The sequence below is a fragment of the Nuphar pumila genome, chromosome 12 (assembly GCF_984573655.1).
Source record: "Nuphar pumila chromosome 12, dmNupPumi1.hap1.1, whole genome shotgun sequence".
In the NCBI taxonomy this organism is placed as follows: Eukaryota; Viridiplantae; Streptophyta; class Magnoliopsida; order Nymphaeales; family Nymphaeaceae; genus Nuphar; species Nuphar pumila.
Genome location: NC_143260.1, coordinates 104,195,408 through 104,217,971, shown reverse-complemented (window position 1 = coordinate 104,217,971; position 22,564 = coordinate 104,195,408). Strand labels below are relative to the sequence as shown.

The following is a 22,564-nucleotide window of genomic DNA, read 5'->3' as shown; positions in this document are numbered from 1 at the left end:
CTCCGATGACTGGGGAAAACCGAGTCTTTTGCTCGTGGGGTGGTTGTTAACAACCTGTCCATCGGAGTCTTTGTACCATCCATCCTCTCCCTTGATGAACCGTGAAGATCGGATGGGTACGACGGGGGTTTCTTAACCGCCGTCCCATCCTACATGCACTGGTCCATTAGACCCACTCGAGCATCTTGCCTGTGAAGGCGAAATGGTCACCATTTTATGTGATCTCAGCTTTTTGCTAATAGCATTCATCGAGGTTGCCACAACCTCATCATCCCACCATCGTAACCCACATGGGATGTACTTGTCCAAAAGTACGATCGTACCTTCCCAGAGGTACAACTACGATGAGAGGGCAGCATAATGGTTTATGATTCTTTTGGTTCATACATAACATGAATTGCTCTCTGAGCAGAGGGGCCTGGGGAGGCCGGTATCATCTCATGGATATCAATAAGGAATTTCTTAATCACTTTGAGGTACTGAATGACCTCCCGTACTATTGTATCATACTTTTCTTCAGGTCTAATTACCAAAGTAAATTTGTGGGTTCTTGATAGATAGCCTATCACAAGGTTTTATAAATGTCTATATTATGCTTGGCATGCTCGAATACTAAGAATCAAGAAGTCACCTCCAAGATTCATCAGGCAATAATCAATAAGGCATTTATAGTAACTTATAACAGTGAGCCAGGCGAACATACAGGAATAAGGTCTTTCTAGCAATGAGTCTACTCGTAGAGCTTCAACAATAAGTATGAAATTTCAAAAGAATACAGATGCAGAAACACAACACAGACAATCACCAGTTAGGGATTTCTACGAGTGAGAATGCATGCCAAATAAACTATTCTATCACAAAATCCTTATAATTTTAATTCATTCTTACAAACCCATCGTGCGACTTTCCCCTACCTCGGGATGTCGTGCAGCTGCGTGCGTCTACGCGTGTAGATGATACGAGGCTCGGGCCGCGGAGCCAGAGCGGAGGGTTTCCGATGCGAGGTCTGCAACAGGGTGAGTATTCAATAATGATAATTTAATTAAATGGTGCGACGGGAGCAAGGGTAGGATTAAGTGACCGGGGATACCGGCCCCTTCGAGACAGAACAATAAAAGGCAGGGCCCTTGGCCCTTGCCTGACGAAATAGGGAATGGCAGGGGCCTAGGCCCCTGACTGACAATAATAGCGAATGGCAAGGGCCTTGGCCCCTGCATGACAAAACGCGAAGGGCAGGGCCCTTGCCCCAGCCAAACAGGTCACGCATGGCAGGGGTCTCGGCCCCTACCCCAAGAATAGGGAAAGGCAGGGCCTCGGCCCCTGCCTGGTACAAACAGAATGGCAAGGGCCCTGGCCCTTGCCTGACAAAAATGAAGAAATGGCAAGGGCCCCAGCCCCTGCCTGTCGAAAATGAGGAATGGCAGGGGCCCCAACCCCTGCCTGACGAATCAAGAGATGGCAGGGGCCTCGGCCCCTGCCAGAAACACCTACAAATGGCAAGGGCCTCGACCCCTGCCAGTCAAAAATCGCGGAGCCGCAGGGTCAAGAGCGGCAGGGGGGTATTCCCTGCCCTCCCAGAAGCCAGAGGGCGGCAGGGGGTTGAGCCCCTGCCAGCCCAACAAAATAAAGGGCGACAGGGGCATTGCCCCTGCCAGCCTAACAAAATAAAGGGCGGCAGGGGCATTGCCCCTGCCAGCCTAAACAGGAAGGCGGCAGGGGCACTACCCCTGCGCGCCAGAACACAAGAGGCAGCGGGGCGAGCCCCCGCCTGCCGAAAAACCAAGAAGCGGCAGGGGCATTGCCCCTGCCTAAAGGTGGTCGAAAGGTGGCAGGGGAACTGACCCCTGCCGAAAGAGAGACCGGGGTGGGGGTGACAGGGAGGGAAACCGACCTCCCGTCAGTTTCCCTGTCACCCACAGAGGTGAGGGAGTGTCGCAGGGGCCATTGGTCCCCTGCCGGCACTCCGGCGCACCCCCAGAGGGAAGAGGGGACGACAGGGGCCTTGCAGGCCACCTGTCGGCCCTCCGGTGATTACCGGAGAGGCAGGAGGGCACGGCAGGGGCTGTGCGCAGCCTGCTGGCCTCCCGACGAGGTGACAGAGAGGGGGGGTGAGGAAAAGAAGAGGGAGGAGAAGAGAAGAGAACGGCGTACCTGGGAGTGGTGGCCGACGTCGGCGGCGTGCGCAGCAAGGAGAAGACCGGCGTGGAGGGGGAGGGACGAGGGCTGCGAGAGGGAGGCGAGACTCCCCTCGCCCTAGAACCTCTCTCTTAAAGGCGCAGGGGGGGGCACCTGAATGGGGAAACCCTCGATGGGTTTCCCTATCCAGCCCGAAAACGCAGGGGGGGAGAAGGGGGGTTGCGGCGCCCGACTGCTCGGGTTTTTTTAAAACCCTAAATAAAAAGGGGCCTGGGTCGGGTCCGGACCCGACTCGGCCCGGGTCCAAACAGATTTTTTTTTTTTTAATTGGGGTTTTACAGAAATCAACCGCACAAAGAACAAGTATTTTACGTGGTTTGACAATAGTTTCCTATGTCCACGACCACACTGAGATCCACTATTAAGATTGAGATTAACACACATACCTTACAAAATACAGATTGCCCTTTTAAGTGTTAAGATTGTATATACACATATATTATATATATGTTTATTTCTAGTTATATAGGTATATGCCCTAAAAGGGCATTTTAGTCATTTCACTCATGTAATAAACTGTTTTAGTAAAATAATTGTTTTTTATTTAAAATTTTTTCTTTTTGTAATATTGAGGGACCCCTAGGGGCTCTATGGTCAAAACGACCATAGAGTCGTTGGGGGCTCCCAATGGTCATATATATGACCGTTGGGAGCTCCCAACATCTCCTTTGTGAGCTCTCAAGGGTCCCCTACTTCCCCCTTTTTGTGTATATATAGGGTTGTTCCCCCTTGTATTCAATGCTTTTTTGAAGCACTTTATCAATAAGATTGTCTACATTTTTTATTTCGTGTGTATCTTTTATATCTTATGGGACTTGTGCATGTGCACTTGTATGTTTGTAATCTTGTAAAGCCTTCAACTGGTTAGTGTTTTCGTGCTTCCGCATATTTCCTTACATGGTATCAGAGCCATAGTATTATGAAAAACAATCTTAAAAGGAAAAAGCTTTGGGGTTATGTGATGGGTACAATTCTCGAACCCCAACTCAAGCTCACAAAGATAGAAAGAGGTCAAGAGAAAGCCCTAGAGGGAGATGCTTGCACCAAGGTTATCGAAGATCATCATAAACAAGTGAAAGATTGGGAGAGTAACCATGCAAAAATTCTTGCATGGTTCATGAACAACGTGAAACTCAAGGTATGTGCTAACATTACAAAATTTTGCAAAGCCAATGAGGCTTGGTTTTTTATAAAGGGTATGCATACCCAAAAAGATCTTGCAAGAGCATATTTCTTGCAAGAAAATGTGAGCACCAAATAAGGATAAATGAGTATCCAAGATTACTGCAGTGCTTTAAATCTCCTATGGGATGAATTAGCACTCCTAGAGCCTAAATGGGTTGTCACTGAAGAGGTGGAACTTAGGCAAAAACAAATGGAACAAGAAAGATTTTTTCAATTTCTATTTGGGCTTCATCCCGAATATGAGCAAGCTAGGTCTTCTCTCCTAAATAGATCTACTCTTCTTTTGGAAGATGCTATTGCCGAAATTAGCCAAGAAGAAACTCGTCTTGGTATGAGTAAGAGTTTTGACAAAGTCTTGGCCGTATCTAAACCCGGCAACCATGTCAAAACATATAAGCCTCTACACTTTGGGAGGCAAAGTAAATATAGTAATAACTATAGTGGATGGAGAAAAATGATTATTTGTCATCATTGTAATGAGTCGGGTCACATTAAACCCGCTTGCCCAAAGTTAAATGGAACTTTCAAGCATAAGGTTGCTTCCGTTGAAGAATTACCTCCCAAGGAAGAAGAGGGCAAGAGTGGAGATCTTAAAAACATACTTGGACAAATTTCTATGGCACTTCAACAAATTCTCAAGGCAACTTCTTCTACGTCGGGTGCTGCCATTGTCTCCGCATCTTCACCCGATATGTATTCTTGGATTCTAGATTCTAGAGCATCTTTTCATATGACTCTCCATGAAAATATCTTAACTAATGTATGCACCAATTCAAACGTATCTTGTGTTTCTATGGCCGATGGAACTTTTTTAAAAATTAAGAGTATAGGAACATTGGATTCTAAAAAATTTCAAAATTTTTTTGTTCCAAAAGTTAGAGTCGTTTCCAAACTAAATTTAAACATTTTTTCCGTTTCCCAAATTACCGACCATGGATGTGAAATATCTTTCTCATCTAATGGTTGCTTTGTGTAGGATCTTCAGTCCGAGAATTGGATTGGGCAAGGTGATAGGAAGGGGGATCTTTACTTTATGGATTATTTGTCTCTTCCTTTAAACTCTTTTTGTACTTATGTTCAAGATAAGGGTACTGAAACTTGGTATAAAAGACTTGGACATCCAAGCTACTCTAAAATGTATATTTTTCCTTTTGGGAATAAATTTTGTAATAAAAAAAATATGATTTGCAAAAATTATATTCTTGAGAAAATGAAATCTATTCAATTTCCAAATAGAACCTTTGTCTCAACAAGACCTTTTGAATTGGTGCACTCGGATGTATGGGGTCTATCTCCCGTTATGTTTAAGGGTGGTTACTCATATTATGTGACTTTTATTGATGATTTTACTAGGTATGTATGGATCTACTTTCTTAATCTTAAGTCGAAAGTTTTTTTCTTTAAAGAATTTTACATAAAAGTTAAAAATCAATTTCAAAGCAATATATTTATTCTTGGATCGGATTCGGGTGGAGAATATCTATCTAATGATTTTCAAAGTTATCTAAAGCTAAATGGAATTTGCCATCAAAGGTCTTTCCCTGGGACACCACAACAAAATGAGCTAGCGAAAAGAAAACATAGGCATATAGCAGAAACCGCTAGAACATTACTTATTTCTAAAAATATTCCCAAAAAATTTTTGGGCTGAAGCCGTTTTAACCTCTCTTATTTAATAAATCGAATGCCATCATCCACCTTGAAAAATATGTCTCCATATGAAAAACTTCTCAAAATAATACCAGACTTCAATCGCTTGCGAATTTTTTGTTGTAAATGCTTTGTACTTTTATACAAAAGAGATAAGTTATCTCCAAAAGCAATTGAATGTGTTTTCATTGGATATGGTGAAAATAAAAAAGAATATAGATGCTTTGATTTTAAAAATAACAAACTTTATGCTTCCAAAGATGTGACATTCTTAGAAGATGAAAATAGTTTTGAAGAATATGATAAGGAGGAAATCGACTATATGTTTTTGTATGATCTCTCCCCAAGGAAAGATATACATTCTAATGATGATTCTTTGAATCATTATGAAGTTATAGATGATATACATCATGAATATTCTAATATTGAAACATCACCAAGTAGTGATGACATCATTGATAATTCTTCTAAAAATATTCAAGTTTATACCCGGCGTGAGCAAAATAATCCTATTAGTGCCTTAAAAAAAAATTCTCAATACAATGAATCTATAGAAGAAACTCCTCTTAGAAGATCTAGTAGAGAATCTATTCCACCAAATAGGTTTGTGTCTTATGAAACATTATCTCCTAATTATAGGACTTGCTTAATAACTTTACATTCACACCATGAGCCTTCACACTATAATGAAGCTAAAAATGTTCCTCATTGGATTGAAGCCATGAACATAGAACTAGATGCTCTTAGGAAAACAAAAACTTTGGTGGTAGTTAAGCTACCTCTCAACAAGAAACCTATTGGATGCCGATGGGTTTTTAAAGTTAAAACCAAGAAGGATATAAAGCAAGGTTAGTAGCTAAAGGATACTCACAAGAATATGGAATTCACTATGAGGAGACCTTTGCACCTGTAGCTAGAATGACTAGTGTTAGGACCCTAATAGTTGTTGCGTCAACTAAAAAATGACATATATATATCAATTAGATATTAAAAATGCTTTTTTTAATGAAAAACTAAATGAAGAAGTCTATATGGATCCTCCCCCGAGATTTGACATTGAAAAAAGAAAATCTCTTAAACTTTTAAAAGCCTTGTATGGTCTTAAGCAGGCTCCCAAGGCCTGGTATGATAGGTTCAGTAATGTCATGACTAATTTGACTTTTCGTTATTCTTCTACTTTACGTAGATGATATGATTATAACAGGGAATGATAAAAATGTGTTAAAAGATACTTTTGATATGTTAGACTTAGGATTCTTAAGATATTTTTTAGGAATCGAAGTTGCATACTCTCTCGGAGGGTACATGATTTCTCAAATGAAACTTGCTGCAGATATATATGCTAAATCTGACATTGTAGATGATAAAAAGGTGAAAACTCCTGAAGTGGTGAATGTTAAATTAAGACTTGAAGATGAAACTCTTCTCAAAGATCTCACACCTTACAGATAGCTAATTGAGTTTCTCACTTATCTGTCAATTACCAGACCAGATATCGCTCATGCTGTTTACTCTGCTAGTCAGTTTCAACATACTCCTACAACTGTACACATGAGTGTTGTATTAAGAATCGTCAGATATATCAAGAATACCATAACTAAAAGGTTCTTTTTATCTTTATCCTCATCTTTAAATTTACTTGCTTATACTGATGCTGATTGGGGAGGAAATCTCAATGATAGAATCTCAACTATTGGTTTCTATGTTTTTTTAGGAGATTCTCTAATTGCCTGGATATGCAAGAAACAGCAGAAAGTCTCGTTATCTTCTACTGAAGCAGAATACAGAGCTATGGCAACTACAACTATGAAACTTGTATGGTTAAGAAAAATTCTCAGGGATACGAGTGTTGACACCTTCAATCCTTTGAAGATGTGTTGCGATAATAAAAGCGTAATTTACATTGCCAGCAACCACACCTTTCATGAGCGCACCAAGCACATCGAGATGGACTGCCATTATGTTCGTGATGAATTCCTGAGAGAAACTATTGAGTTGCCTTTTGTCACTTCAGAATTTCAACTTGTGGACTTCTTCACTAAACCTCTTGCTGCCCTACGTTTCCTTTTTCTTCTCAACAAACTTACGGTGTAAACAGTAAGTTTGAGGGGGGTTGTTAAGATTGTATATACACATATTATATATATATATGTGTGTGTGTGTGTGTTTATTTCTAGTTATATAGGTATATGCCCTAAGGGGCATTTTAGTCATTTCACTCATGTAATAAACTATTTTATTAAAACAGATATTTTTTATTGTCTTTTTTTATTTAAATTTTTTCCTTTTTGTAATATTGAGTGACCCCTAGGGGCTTTATGGTCAAAATGACCATAGAGTTGTTGGGGGCTCCCAACAACTCCTTTGGGAGCTCCCAAGGGTCCCCTACATCCCCCTTTTTGTGTATCAATATAGGGGCTGTTCCCTTTTGTATTCAATGCTTTTTTAAAGCACTTTATCAATAAGATTGTCTACATTTTTTACTTTTGTGTATCTTTTATATCTTATTGATCATTGTATTGTCCCATAGTGGACATGTGCATGTGCACTTGTATGTTTGTAATCTTGTAAAGCCTTCAAGTGGTTAGTGTTTTCGTGCTTCCACATATTTCCTTACATTAAATACAAGGAGTCTAGGAAAACCTATATCAAAGTAGAAATCAGGCTCCACACTCCTCCAATACTTAGAAGTCGTGAGAGCGATTTGGGGGTCGATCTGTGCACAAGTGAGAGGGCTTTTGCGGTTTTCTCAAGTAAGAGTGAATTTTCATCATTTTTCCACTGAAGGAAGTGGGATAAGGTAAAAAAATCCTTATTCTTGGATTCTTATTGAGTTTTTTTTAGAAGATGGCATCAGATGATCTAGCATAGCAATGAGACACTCAAGTAATGAGTGAAAACCGATTGAAAATTGAGTGCAACTATTGCCATAATATTTTTTCAGGTGGTATCTCTTAGCTGAAGCATTATTTAGTCGGGACACATCTCAATGTTGTGACCTGCATGTCAAGGAATTTGCCGGATGTTGTGAAATGGCAATGCTAACAATTACTCACTGGTTTGAGAGAAAAAAAGACAAAAAAAAAGATAAGGTAGAAATGGAGTATGGGCAGCCCTGAGAGGATGTGTATAATGAAAATGAGACATAAATGCTTCATATGTGATTTTATGGTTGTATTTTGTGCAAATAATCATTGTTCCATGTGTTATGATTTTTTTAGAATTTTTGCTATTTTTTATTATTTTTTTGAAATTTATACAATTTTTTTATTCAAAAATTATGATTTTTTTACTATACGATACATGTGGGCCCGACCAATACGGGTAACGATACGATACTTACAACCTTGTTTGATTGCCCACACTTGTCTAGACCCGAGTCCAACTCCTTATAAAGTATTCCCCTTGCTAACATCAACATGTTTGAATTATACGTCACAATTATTTATTATTCAAAAAATAAAAAAGGAAAAAAATCCAGACTTGATTAACTGGGCCAACTTCATTAGCATCTACCAGTTTCTCAATTCTTATTTTTTCTTAAATCAACCAACTAGAAGGCTTCTTATTTTTTCTTAAATCAACCAACTTAGAAAGCTTCTTTTCCAATTGTCCTACAGGTTTGTATTGTTTTCAGCTTACTATCTGACAAAATTTTATGGTGTACACTACAGCAATGCTATATGAAAATTTTCTCAATCTATCCTCTACATGGTAATATAAAAAATGGTTCCTTTACCATTTTCCGTTCCTTCAAATGCTTTCTCTCCATATTTCAGTGAATCTTTGGATCTCTTTTTCCACTGTGCACATTTCTTTCCTATTGTTTCCAGAACACCCTTTCCTTCCTAACTCTAATCTTATGCCTTCTCATACCTCATGATCGCATGACTTGTATGAGGACACCTTTTCATTTGTTGCTTCAAAATTATATCCAAGGCACTGTGGGAGAAAACATTGTCAGAAGAATATCAAAATTGCCTGAATTTGATGATTATGAAGCCACTTTGAACTTTGTACAGAAGCCCACTGTTGGTCATGAGTTCTCGACCTATTTAATCATCTGATTTGGTCCAACATTGCAAAGTTCATGAAGGCCAAGGCCATCAAATGCTAGATCTAGCATATTGGATGTGTGTGTGTGTGTGTGAGAGAGAGAGAGAGAGAGAGAGAGAAATTAATGATATCAATCCACAATTATTTTGCACTTGCCTTGAGATTACATAAATCCAGCCATCAAATGCTAGATCTAGCATATTGGATGTGTTTAACATAGTCTAATTTCTGTTTAGGTACTATAGTTTAAACCAAGTAGATGTTTAAGAGCTACTTTATAGGCAGGATTACTCCACTCTAACATGGTCTGTTACCTTTTACTTCTTTTAGACCTTAGTAAGCATACAACGTTGAGGATGTCTCAACAGCCAGAGCTAATATTTGATGATCAAATCTGACCAAACACAAGGCAAGGGCACAAATAGGTGCTGTCTATCGATGACATGACAGATTAGCTCCTATGAAGCATGGAGGATCTTGGATATCCTAAAGAAATGTCATAACCCACACCCTTCTTTTGGAATTGTCTCACCATGTATCACAGATACTCTCTCTCTCTCTCTCTCTCTCTCTCTCTCTCTCTCTCTCTCTCTCTCTCTCTCTCTCTCTCTCTCTCTCTCTCACACACACACACACACACACACAAACAAACAAACAAACAAACAAACACACAGTTATTCGGTAATCCAAGCAAGTTCTCTGAAGAACAGCAAATTAGTATTACCATATAAGGAATGTGGTATGCCCAGTCCAGGTCATTTACATTTGCAATCATTATATTTTATCCAACATGTACATGGTGAATCATCTTTGAATAAGGCTGTTGTACACATGGAATAAAGTGCGAGCAGAAAGTACATTCTCTACAACATAAATCTGGAAAGTACTAGTAGCAATGATCATTTTGAGTTAAGAGAACAAATTGAATTTTCTTGCCAAAATGCTTAACATTCACAAGATTGCTAATTTATCTTCTAAGAAAAATAAATACCTATGTAACCAGATGTTCCACCACAACATCCTGAGCCACAAAAGTCCTCCAACCAAGACCGACTGCATAGAATTTTCTCTAAAATCACCAATCATGCATCATAATAATACACTGATTGATATTCAAAGAAGTGTGTATAGATGTATTCATGTAGTGAACAGGTGGTTGAACACATGTTACTATTTTAGGCAATAACTATTGAATTTAGACATAGTCAATATAGGGAAGATAGATTGATAATAAAACATCTTATTGATCACTCAAAGAGAACTCCATTTAACTGGAAAAACAATATGGTCTAGGATGAGTAACCTCCTCGTTGTGGAGAGAGAGAGAGAGAGAGAGATGCTGGCCTATTACTTTTAAGAAAACAAAAATTCATATATGAAATACATAGATGGAAAAAACTAAAAATAAATGGCATATCAAGTGATGTATATGATGGTGAGTGAGAGAAAGGCAATCCATGTCATCCTAAATGATCCAACCAAAGAAACATCATAACTGTTTCACATACAGCCTGAGAGAAACTTAATGGAACCTGGGAAGCCTAGGTTAGTGATTCAACTAATCCATCCATCCCTAGAGAATCTAACCCAGGAAAGATTCACCATCTGTGCCATTTTGTATTTCAGCATAAGGTTGCCCTATATGCACATATATCACATATAAGGTACTGATAATGTTAAATTTTAGAATTCCCTCGGACAGATGTACCACCAAGCGGAGATCAGAAAGCATCTCCACATGATAGACCATTCTAAAATGATGCTTCATCCATTCTCCCACAGACCTCTGCATCCCCTCAATATCAAAAGAAAATTACAGAAAGGAACTCACAGTAGAGAACACATTATAGAAGAAAAGAACATCTGACAACTGAATCCACTGAAAAAACTGTCAACCATCAAGCTGAAAGTGAAAGCACAGCACTCTCAAGAAAAGCATTATGAAATGCATATTCAGCTTTAGTGTAATACCCGTGAATTTTATCAGGTAAATCCACTGGCAATTTATGTCCAAAGCTATTTTTATAATTGTTATTCGTATTTGGATCTTGGAAATCCTATTTGGACCTTCAATGATTGGGTCCCTAATATCCAGTTCGGACCTTCGATATTTCATTCGGATCTAAGATATCGGATCGCTAACATCAAATGGATATTTAATAGTTGTTTTTGGTCAAGTGGATCACAACTCTGGTTTTGGGTCTGAAATATCCTGGACATCGGAGATTTAAATTGGTTTGGGTCCAATTAAAATTTCAAATTGGATCTGAGATACATTGCTTGGAATCCAAAATATTTGGCTTGGATCCATAAATATTAAATTGGATCCATGGTTCCAAGTCAGGGTATGATGAAAACTTTGGATCCCTAAGATATGGATTTATTAAAGGGCTTTATGAAGCACAATGGACCTTAGATCCATAATAAGTTATTGGAGATCGATAATAATGAGATTGGATCCAAGTAATTTTAAATTAGGTCATATTAAAAAATTTAAATATTTAATAAGTTAAATATTTAAAGGTTGGTCCGAATCCTCGGATGGATCCGGATAAGCCCAAACCGTGGACCCAACTGTAGTGGGTCGCGAGTCACAGGTTCGAGTTAGGTCGAACCAAACCCGCACCTGTTGGTGCGTTAAAAGGTAAATAAAAAAAAAGGTGAAAACCCCGTAAAAGAGGGAGGATTCACAATTGAACCCTAGTTTTTCTTTTTAAAAAACCGACCCCCCCCCCTCATTCACGACAGAGGAGGGGGGAGGTTACGCAGCCGCTGTGGAGAGGGGGTAACCGACCCACCTCTCCCACGACCCCCATCTCCCTTCCATTTCGCCCCTCTCTCTCTTTCACTACCTCGTTATCCCTCTTCCTCCCTCTCGCCATCTCCCTTCCCCTTCTTCTCTCCCTCTCCCTTGAGTTGTTCTCTCATCCACTCTCTGCTGCACATCAAGGGCGGAAGGTGTGCACGGCTGCACCGAGTCTACTGCAGCGAGGGGATCGCTTAGAGTCACGGCAGCAAGTCAGGGAAATCAAACAGAAAGATTGGGGATTCGTGTTTCCGAGGTAGGGTTTTACTATGTTTTTGCGAGTGTACTGCGTTGCAAGCATGTAATGTAGGTTTTCACTATGATTTTAGTATATGCTGATTTTCAAGTATGCAGTGGGTTGTCGTAAATCCCAAATCGACAAATTTGGGGATTTAGGTTGCCGTAAATTCCAAATCAACAAATCTGGGGATTTAGGTTGTCGTAAATCCCAAATCGAAAAATTTGGGGATTTAGGTTGTCATGAATCCCAAATCAAAAAATTGGAGATTTCGGTCTCTGAGGTAGGGTTGCCATGATTTTGTAGTGTATTTGTTTCAAATATGTGATATAATGTAAAAATCCATGACCTTCCGATCGAGATATGCGTGAAATCAGACCTAGAACATAGGCTTTATGTTCTTAACGCAATCTAGATGATTCTGAAAAAAAGGGGAAAAGACACAAATTCCTGAGTATGAGTAAATACTCTGATTTTGGGTACGTATATGGTTGTGGTGTGCTTTTGGTTGAGTGTATGAGCATCGATGTATACTATGTCATCGATAATCTATTCATGGTAGGAGCAGTTGGTTATTACCGATGAAATCACGAAGAAAAAGAAAATATACAGACTGGGTATTCGTTGCCTATGGGCTGAGTGTTCAGACAAATTTAATTTGTATTTTTGTTTCTCCTTTTGGTTAAATCTGATTCGCTTTTCTCGCTACAGTTGATCTATGCGTGATATTACATTAGATTCTATATTTCTTTTGCTTCGTGGAAAGATCTGGGCTACTGTTTGATGGGTGTTTGCTTTATTTTATGGTTCTGTGCAATTTGTACTCACTGCATGCATGTGGTTGATGGTCGGATTATATGGCTTGGCATATATTTAATACGAATTGTCTCCCTGAAAATGTGCATAAAAATATATTGTTGTACATGTTTTAGGATTTGCCTTCATCAAACTCATAGAAATGGTTGTTTTGTTTTATGAGCTGCTAGAATACAGGCCATGAATTCATGCTGCTAATTTGTTTCTGTAAACCAAAATCCAGACCTGCGTGGTACAGTAGTCCTATTTGTTTTGTATATTCAATAGATAAAATCAGCCGCCGTGTGTTTCAAAAGGGGTGATCTATCTGTAGATGGGGAATCAGGAACTGTGGGTTCCTATTAGTAAACTTTTTATATAAATAATAAAACAGAAACTATGAGCTGAGTATATGCAATATAATACTTTTGTGTCTGGCATCCTGGATAAAACCCTGTATTGCTTATCGCAATTTCTGAAGTAGTCTAAATGAAAATCCTGTTAGAACTTTACAAATGGTCCTTGACGTATCTGTGTTAGGTCCCAATGACCGAGTAACTATGCTTGGTAGATCCATTGACAGAAACAATTTCTGTTTTAAGATCAATAACCAATATTAGATATCTGTGTTGAGGTTATTGGTAGAAACTTATTCCGGCAACAAGGATACTGACATAGATTGCTCTGTTGAATTTTGTTCAGCAAGAGAAATCCAGTTCTATCTGTTTACAATAAGCATGTTTCTGTGTTATGTTCTTGGGCACAAGCTGACTGCTGCATATTGTTTTCATAATTTTTATGCAGATTGTGTTCTTTCTGTACTTTAGGTAAGGAATGGTGCAAAGTTTATTGATGTTTACTATATCTTAATCAAGTTTAGTTAATTTGGAAGCCCATGAGCTTTTCTACAGTTATCCTGCATATTGTGTAATCTGCCTATATTTGACAGCACTTGAAAGGATTCAGCACTAGCATCCAAAATTTCCTGTGACAACGTGATTTACATTGCCAATTTGAATTACTTACCTATTCTCGTATTATTTCAACAAAAGTCACAAATAAACAGTACATTGTGCCAATGATCAAACCCTGTTTATAAACACTTTAATAAACACTTTAATGTAAAGGATTAACCTTATGTGGGTCTTACTCCTATGAAGTGGAAGTCCATGATTTTAGTGATAATAAAACTGAGTATGATGAAAAGATTGTGGTTATGAAGCAGTACATTTACTTTTGTGAATAACTTGGCAGGGTAGCCCTACATATAATTCTCAAAGAATGAATTCATAACCAAGCCTGCGGGTTGGTTTGATGTTGGCACATGTGAAAGAATCTGAAAAGGGCTTCAAGATAGTGCGCCTTCAAGCTTTGGAGAATAGCCTTCAATCTGAAAATACAAAATAAAGAGAAGAGAGGAGAGGGGGAGAGGAGGAGGATGCCAAAATGGAAAGTAGGGCACGTTAAAAGTATCGTGACCCTCTCTTAATAAGATATATATAGGATCTAACACTACTGAACAAAATACATGAAAAATATACAGGATTACAAGTATGCCACCGCCCAAGCATGGGGAAAGCATACGCTCGGATATGGATCCAATATCGGATCCATATCCGATACAAATACAATTCTAACATCCCCCCTCAAGTTGTGCATGAGTTTTCATCATGCCCAACTTGTTCTTCAAATGCCAAAACTGTGATCCAGTGAGTCCTTTGGTGAAAAGATCAGCAACTTGTTCAGAAGTATGTATATATGCAGGGGAGATTTCCTCATCTTCTATTTTCTGACGAATGAAATGTTGATCAATCTCAATGTGCTTGGTACGACTGTGAAGTATGGGATTGAATGAAATTTTAATGGCACTTTGATTGTCAACCAGCATGGAAGATTGAGCAATAGGAAGAGATAATTCCCCAAGAAGGTGACGAAGCCAAGTAGCATCGGCAGTGCCAGCAGCCATGGCCCTATATTCAGCTTCTGTGCTGGATTTTGCAATGGCGCGTTGTCTGCGACTACTCCAACAGACAAGATTAGAATTGAGAAAGACACAATAGCCAGAAACAGATCGGCGTTCATCAAGATCGCTTCCCCAATCAGCATCAGTGTAAGTAGAGATAATATGACCATCCACAGTAGGAGACATGCGTTTATAAGTAAGTCCATCGCCAATAGTCCCCTTGAGATAACGTAAGATACGCTTGACAGCTTCCATATGAGTGTCTGTGGGAGCATGCATAAACTGGGAAACTTGATTGACAGCATATACAATGTCGGGCCGAGTGAATGTCAAATATTGAAGTTTCCCAACAATACTGCGGTAAAGGGTTGGAACAGGATATGCAGGACTGCCATCTGAAACGTTCAACTTTGCATGCAAAACGCTGGGCGTGTTAATGGGCTTACAATCAGACATACCAGAGGATGTAAGAATATCAAGGGCATACTTGTGTTGAGAAAGAGTGAGGGAATCCTCAGTCCTGTCTAATTCAACACCCAAAAAATATCTGAGGTCCCCGAGATCTTTCATTTTGAAATGTTGTTCTAACACTTCTTTGATTTGGACGATATGAGAGGGAGTATTTCCCGTGAGAACAATGTCATCCACATATATCAATAACCAAGTAGTGATCCCTCCTCTGTGATAGATAAAAAGAGAATGATCAAGAGCACTCTTCTGAAAACCAGCTTCTTGAATGTGAAGGGAGAACCTTTCAAACCATGAACGAGAAGCCTGTTTTAACCCATATAATGATTTATGCAACTTGCATACCCATAGATTAGAATCATTAGTAGCATATCCTGGTGGTTGTTCCATGTAGACGTCCTCTTTGAGGAAACCATGAAGAAAAGCATTTTTGACATCAAGTTGATGTAATGACCATCCAAAAGTAACAGCAAGAGAGAGAATAACTCGAATGGTACTCATCTTAACAACAGGGCTGAAGGTCTCATCATAATCTTCCCCATGTTGTTGAGTGAAACCTCTAGCCACAAGTCGAGCTTTATACCTATCAATACTGCCATCTGGTTTATATTTGATTTTATAAACCCATTTAGACCCAACAACATTCTTATCCCTTGGCCGTGGAACAACTTCCCATGTTTGACATTCATTCAAGGCTTCCATTTCTTCATTCATGGCTTCAATCCAACGGGAATTTTGAGAGGCCTGAGAATAACACTTTGGTTCAGTTTGTTTATGCAAACTGGTCATAAAAAGCTGAAAGTCCAAAGTGAAAGTGTTATAGCTTATCCATCTATCCACGGGATGTCTCGCTCGAGTGGACCTTCGTGGATGAGAAGGAACAATGACAGAATCAGTAGTAGAGGCAGGAGTGCGACGAGAATAAACCAAGCCAGAAAATCTGTCTAAAGGAGGATCAGCCATCTGAGTATCAGACATTTCTGCTTCAATGTGAGTACTGTCAGAAGGGGCTGGAAAAGTGGTCGGTTGAATCCCATCGCCTAAGATATTAGCACATAACCATGGATCATATAGTCTGGACGCTGGATCATGAATAGCCTTGAAAGAAATGTGAAACTGCAATCTGAGTTCATCAAAAACAACATGTCTTGAAATATGTATACGGCCTGTTAGGGGATTATAGCACCTATAGCCTCGATAATGGTCTGCATAGCCCACAAACTGACACATTATAGCCCGAGCCTGAAGTTTGTTCCGGAGGCTGGAATCAACATGAACATAGCAAATGTATCCAAAAACCCGAAGCTCATCATACTTAGGATGCTCATGATTCAAAAGAAATAAAGGAGATTTCCCTGCGAGAAGAGCTAAAGGCAATCGATTTATAACATAAACGGCCGTGTGAAATGCCTCAGTCCATAGAGTCATAGGGAGATCAGTGTCATGGAGCATGCTTAAGGCAGTCTCTACAATGTGTCGGTGCTTGCGTTCTGCAATGCCATTTTGCTGTGGTGTGTGTGGACAAGATATCTGTCTAGTGATGCCATGATTTAGCAAGTATTCAGTAAATTCAGATGATAAATATTCACCACCACCATCACATTGAAAATGCACTATGTTGGATGAAAATTTATTTTGGATGAGGGCATGAAATTGGCTAAACAAACGGAACACTTCAGATTTGTGTTTTATGAATTGTATCCATGTATAGCGAGAAAAAGAATCAACAAAAATGACATAGTATCTACTGCCGGAAGGAGATGAGACAGGAGCTGGTCCCCAAACATCAGAGTAAATCGTTTCAAACAATTTAGAAGCTCTTTTATTGATGGAATTAAAAGGAAGGGCATGACTCTTACAAAGTTGACAGCTTGAGCACATGCCTGACTCACTAACAGGTCTCAGACTGGATTTGTGCAACAATCCATTATTAACAAGGCTAGAAATAAAAGAATGACTACAATGGCCTAATCGATTATGCCAAATGGACGGCATATCAGTTTGAGTCAAATTGACTTCATTCAGACTGATAGGAAAAGAAACAGATGAACTGGACTTGGACACTGGAGGAGCTTCTTTGAGGACGTACATGTTGCCTTCACGAATTCCTTCAGCGAATATCGTCTTGGTGAGAGGATCCTTGACAAAAACAGAGGAAGGAGTGAATTCAACTGATGTGGAAGAGTCATCAATGAGTTTAGAAACTGAAATAATGTTTTTCTTGACATTAGGGACGACTAAAACATTGTGTAAAGGAAGAGAAGTATGCGGCAAAGAAACATATGCATTACCAATGTGAGTAATTTTGTGGTGAGTGCCATCACCTGTAACTACAGAACCTTTTGCTAAATATGGAGATGCACTAGAGAGTTTACCTGCATCATCAGTCACATGGGCGGCAGCACCAGAATCCACATACCAGACACCATCATCATTTTGCTTGAGATTCAGATTAGAAATAGCTGTCATTAAGAGTTGTTGTGCATCGGGCGTGAATGAGGAGGAAGACGCTCTAGAAATGATAGAGGGGGTTGGCCTGTGATCACGTCGACCTCCCTTAGCTTTGTTCTGAGGATTGTGCCAACATTCAGATTTAACATGTCCTCTCTTGTTACAATAGAAACATGTAGGGATACGCTTTGGCATGTTAACAAGAGTGCTGCCCTGAGGAGTAGGAAGAATACCCTTTCCTTGTCCGGATGTATGAGCCCAAGTATGTGCACGCTGTCCTGACACACCATGTGTAGAAGTAACTAAAATACTGGGCGAAGTAGAAATGGAAGCATCATGCCTGTGAACTCTACTAGCCTCATGCTGGATCAATTTTGCCTTTAAGTCTTCAAAAGAGGGTAAGACAGGGAGAACCTCCAGAGCAGTGCAAAATATATCAAACTCTGACCCTAGACCACTAAGAGCCTGCTGAACTTTATCCTTGTCTGAAATAGGATGGCCAATAACAGCAAGTTGATCGCTTACATTTTTAATCTCATAGAGATACTCAAGTACAGATCTGGAGCCTCTATTTATGCTTTGAAATTGACGCTTCAATTGAAGATATCTAGCTTCTGAAACTTGAGAGTATGTATTTGCAAGCGTATTCCATAGTTGAAAAGCTGAGATATCATCATCTATACCTGCAAGCACTTCTTCAGAGAGGGTAGAAGTAATATAAGCAACTAAAGCCTGATCATGTGCCATCCATATGGCATATGCTGGATTAGGGATATTATCTGTAGCAGTCACCGAACTAGTAGCATCCTTTGTTTCACCCAAAATCAATTCAGGCGGGGCTGGAGTAGAGCCATCAATATGACCATATAGACAATGGCTCTTAATGAAAGGGACTATCTGACGTTTCCACGTCAAATAGTTGGAATGGGTTAACTTTTGGGAGATGAGTTGGGAGAGAAAACTCGAAGAGAGGGTGGACATGATTATGCTGATATAATATTTGTGTTTCCAAAGGTACTCGGCTGAAGGATCAGGCACTCGGTTGAAGGATGAGGATCAGGCACTCGGCTGAAGAATGAAGATCAAACTCAGCAGATCGTGGCCGGGTTGACAGGCGTGATGAAGAAGGCAGACGTAACTCAGCAGTTCGTCGATCGTGGCTGGAGAAGACTCGCTCGTGGCTGGGGAAGACTCGATCGTGGCTGAAGAAACAGGCGTCGATCGTGGGTGGCTCTGATACCATGAAAGAATCTGAAAAGGGCTTCAAGATAGTGCGCCTTCAAGCTTTGGAGAATAGCCTTCAATCTGAAAATACAAAATAAAGAGAAGAGAGGAGAGGGGGAGAGGAGGAGGATGCCAAAATGGAAAGTAGGGCACGTTAAAAGTATCGTGACCCTCTCTTAATAAGATATATATAGGATCTAACACTACTGAACAAAATACATGAAAAATATACAGGATTACAAGTATGCCACCGCCCAAGCATGGGGAAAGCATACGCTCGGATATGGATCCAATATCGGATCCATATCCGATACAAATACAATTCTAACAACATGAGTGGCCAAGCCTTATGTAAGAGGGTTCCACAGGGGCCCTCGAGTTTATAAAGAGAATACACAAGTAAATTGAAATATAATAATTGATGCCTGACTGGTTTAAAGGTACCGGGGCATTCGTGCTTGACGGTTTAAAAGTACCGGAGCACTTTGAGTGGGTCTGCACAATTAAATGGATAAAGGTTGGTTAACATACCTATTTAAGGTATGAACGATTGGAGATCTACTCCTACTGTGGTATGATTCAAAATTTTGAGGAACTCTAGTGTCTTTGAGTACTGGGTTCATGATGCAGCCTTCATGCGTTTTGCCGGAGGTAGTAAAGGCACAACCATGTGATGCAGTCTTCAGCACTCACGTTTGCAGATGGTGGCTGTGAAAGGTAATACCCACACGATTGTGCACTGAACAGGCTGGAGTAACAATGCCCAACCACGACGGCGAGGCTGGGTTCCTTTTATTTCAATCTCAATAACAATGAACAAAGTACTTAATAAAATGAAAGGTAAAGACAAATACTGACGGTAACAGGGAAACAAAGAAAATGACTGAAAAGAAAAAAGGAATGTTGCTCAAAAGAAACTGTGGTTATTCTTCAATACCCAAAACTGCCTCACGCAACCCTAGACAGGGTTTTTAAAGCTGATCACCGGATCCGAGTCTTGGGTCCGGACCCGAGACTGTTTCAATTTGGAACCTGGTCTTCCCTCTTTTGGAATAGGTGCGTATTACATCCCTGCATCGGGTCCCTCACCTGTGATCGGATCCTGCTGCTGGATCCGATCGTCTATTCCTTGTGATGGGTCGGGTTCCCTGGCCATGCCAGGGTCACGCGGTTCAACCTGCTCTGCATCATTCTCCCCTGGTTGGGAAGAAGTCGACTCTAACGACTTGTTGTCCCCACAGTAAGCATATAGATCAGACACATTGAAAATCAGAGAAATGTTCCAAGCGTCGGGCAATTCAAGGAGGTAGGCATTCGGACCCAATCGCCTGAGGACCTTGAAGGGACCATATTTCTTAGGGCTCAGTTTACTATAAGTACCAACTGGGAAACGCTCTGAACGTAGATAAACCCAAACTAACTGACCGACTTGAAACTGAATGTCGCGATGACCTTGGTCAGCGAAAGCTTTGTACGCTTCGTAACTCTCAACGAGTTTGGCTCGGACTTGCCTATGTATATCACGCATGTATTCAACGGCATCAAAGGCGTCGGGGGCTGGGTCGGGGAGACTGGACACTGGAGCTAGATCTACAACATGAGTGGGCGACCGACCATAAACAACTTGGAAAGGAGACTTGCCCGTGGATCTGTTGATGGAGCTGTTATATGCAAACTCGGCTTGAGGCAAGACTAGGTCCCAGGTTTTGACATTTTCCCCTACTAAACTCCGTAACAAGTTTCCTAAGGTGCGGTTCACAACTTCGGTTTGACCATCGGTTTGTGAGTGGTACGCACTACTGAATTGAAGCTTGGTCTTCAATAAGGCCCACAAGGATTTCCAAAAAATGGCTCATAAAACGCATGTCACGATCAGAGGTGATCGTGTAGGGTAAACCATGGAAGCGGGCGACGTCCTTGAAGTAATAGGAAGCTACTAATGAAGCGTCGGTGGTTCGCTTACACGGAACAAAAATAGCCATTTTGGAGAATCGGTCAACGACGACTAAAATTGAATCAAAATGACGTGGGGTTCTGGGAAGACCCACGATAAAACCCATGGACACGTGTTCCCATGGTTGCTCAGGGATGGGTAATGGGGTATACAACCCACTATTCTGACGACGACCCTTAGACACTTGACACACATGACAACCTTGAACGAACTTGACAACATCTTTGTGCATTTTGGGCCAAAAGTATCGTTCATCTAATAGAGTGAACGTCTTATCATGTCCAAAATGCCCAGCTAACCCTCCCTCATGTAATTCGAAAATCAACTGAAGTCTAAGAGGGAAATCAGGCACACATAACTTGTTCCCACGAAAGAGGTAACCATTATGAATACTAAAACGGTGGTCTATGGTGCGATCTGAGGAGAGGCACCCTTCCCAAACTTGCTGGAAATCAGGATCCGTCGGGTATAACTCCTTGCACTCCTCGAACCCAATGACCTGCACTGACATAGTCATCAGAAGACTGTTTTTCCTACTAAGGGCGTCAGCCACCTTGTTCAGAGTACCCGACTGATGACGAATCGTGAAGGTGTACTCTTGCAAGAAGCTGACCCACTTGGCATGACGAGCACTAAGCTTCTTCTGACTGTTCAGGTATTTCAATGTCTCATGATCTGTGTACAAGACAAACTCCTTATAAATGAGATAATGTTGTAAGGAAATATGCGGAAAAGAAATATATGTCCTACAATGGACATTCACACATAGAAACCAAAGAACAAGTCCAAAAGAGGACATACACAAAAGCCAACAATGGCTGGAAAGCATAAAATCTTATAAAGGCACAAGAAGGCTTGAAGAAGCCACACATACAAAGGGGGGAGACCCCACTTATTTATAGGCAAGAGAGGAGTGAGAGAGAGTTAGAGAAGGGAGAGAGAGAGGCACCATTGGGAGTCCCAACAAGGTGTCGTTGGGCTCCCAACGGTCATAATTGTGACCGTTGGGGGCCCAACGACTCTTTGTTGGGACCCCCAATGAGTGTGCATTTAATGCACAAAAAATAAAAAAGGAAAAAAAGAAATAAGAAAAAAAGGAAAAAGAAAAGAAAAGGGGAAAAAAGGTAAAAAAGACTACAATGCCCCTATTGGGCTGATTTACAGAAATACCCCTTATCGGGTATGTGGATGAATATTTATATATATATATATAAATATATTGATTACATGTATTTTAACACCCTCCCTCAAACTTTACGGGGATACAACCGAAAGCTTGTTGAGAAGAAACATGAAACGAGGAGCAGCAAGGGCTTTAGTGAAGAAGTCCGCCAACTGGTACTCGGATGTGACATAGGGCAGTGCTATGGTTCCTTTTAGGTATTCATCTCGAACATAGTGGCAGTCCATCTCTATGTATTTAGTACGCTCATGGAAGGTGTGATTGCTTGCAATATAAATGGCGCTCTTGTTATCACAACACATCTTCGAAGGAGTAGAGATGATCATGCCCATATCACTGAGGAGACTTCTAAGCCACACAAGCTCCAAGGTTGTAGTGGCCATTGCACGATACTC

The 22,564-nt window shown here is 40.4% G+C and overlaps 1 protein-coding gene across 5 annotated transcripts in view; it reads right to left on the bottom strand.

Moving 5' to 3' along the window:
• Nucleotides 1–22,564, bottom strand: part of LOC149821428 (guanylyl cyclase 1-like) — a 145,338-nt gene that overhangs the window by 105,758 nt on the left and 17,016 nt on the right. For all 5 annotated transcript variants that reach the window (XM_089982472.1, XM_089982473.1, XM_089982470.1 and 2 more), the window contains one exon: nucleotides 10,079–10,140. In XM_089982472.1, the coding sequence (XP_089838598.1) occupies nucleotides 10,079–10,140 (62 nt within the window). The remainder of the gene's footprint in view (nucleotides 1–10,078; nucleotides 10,141–22,564) is intronic.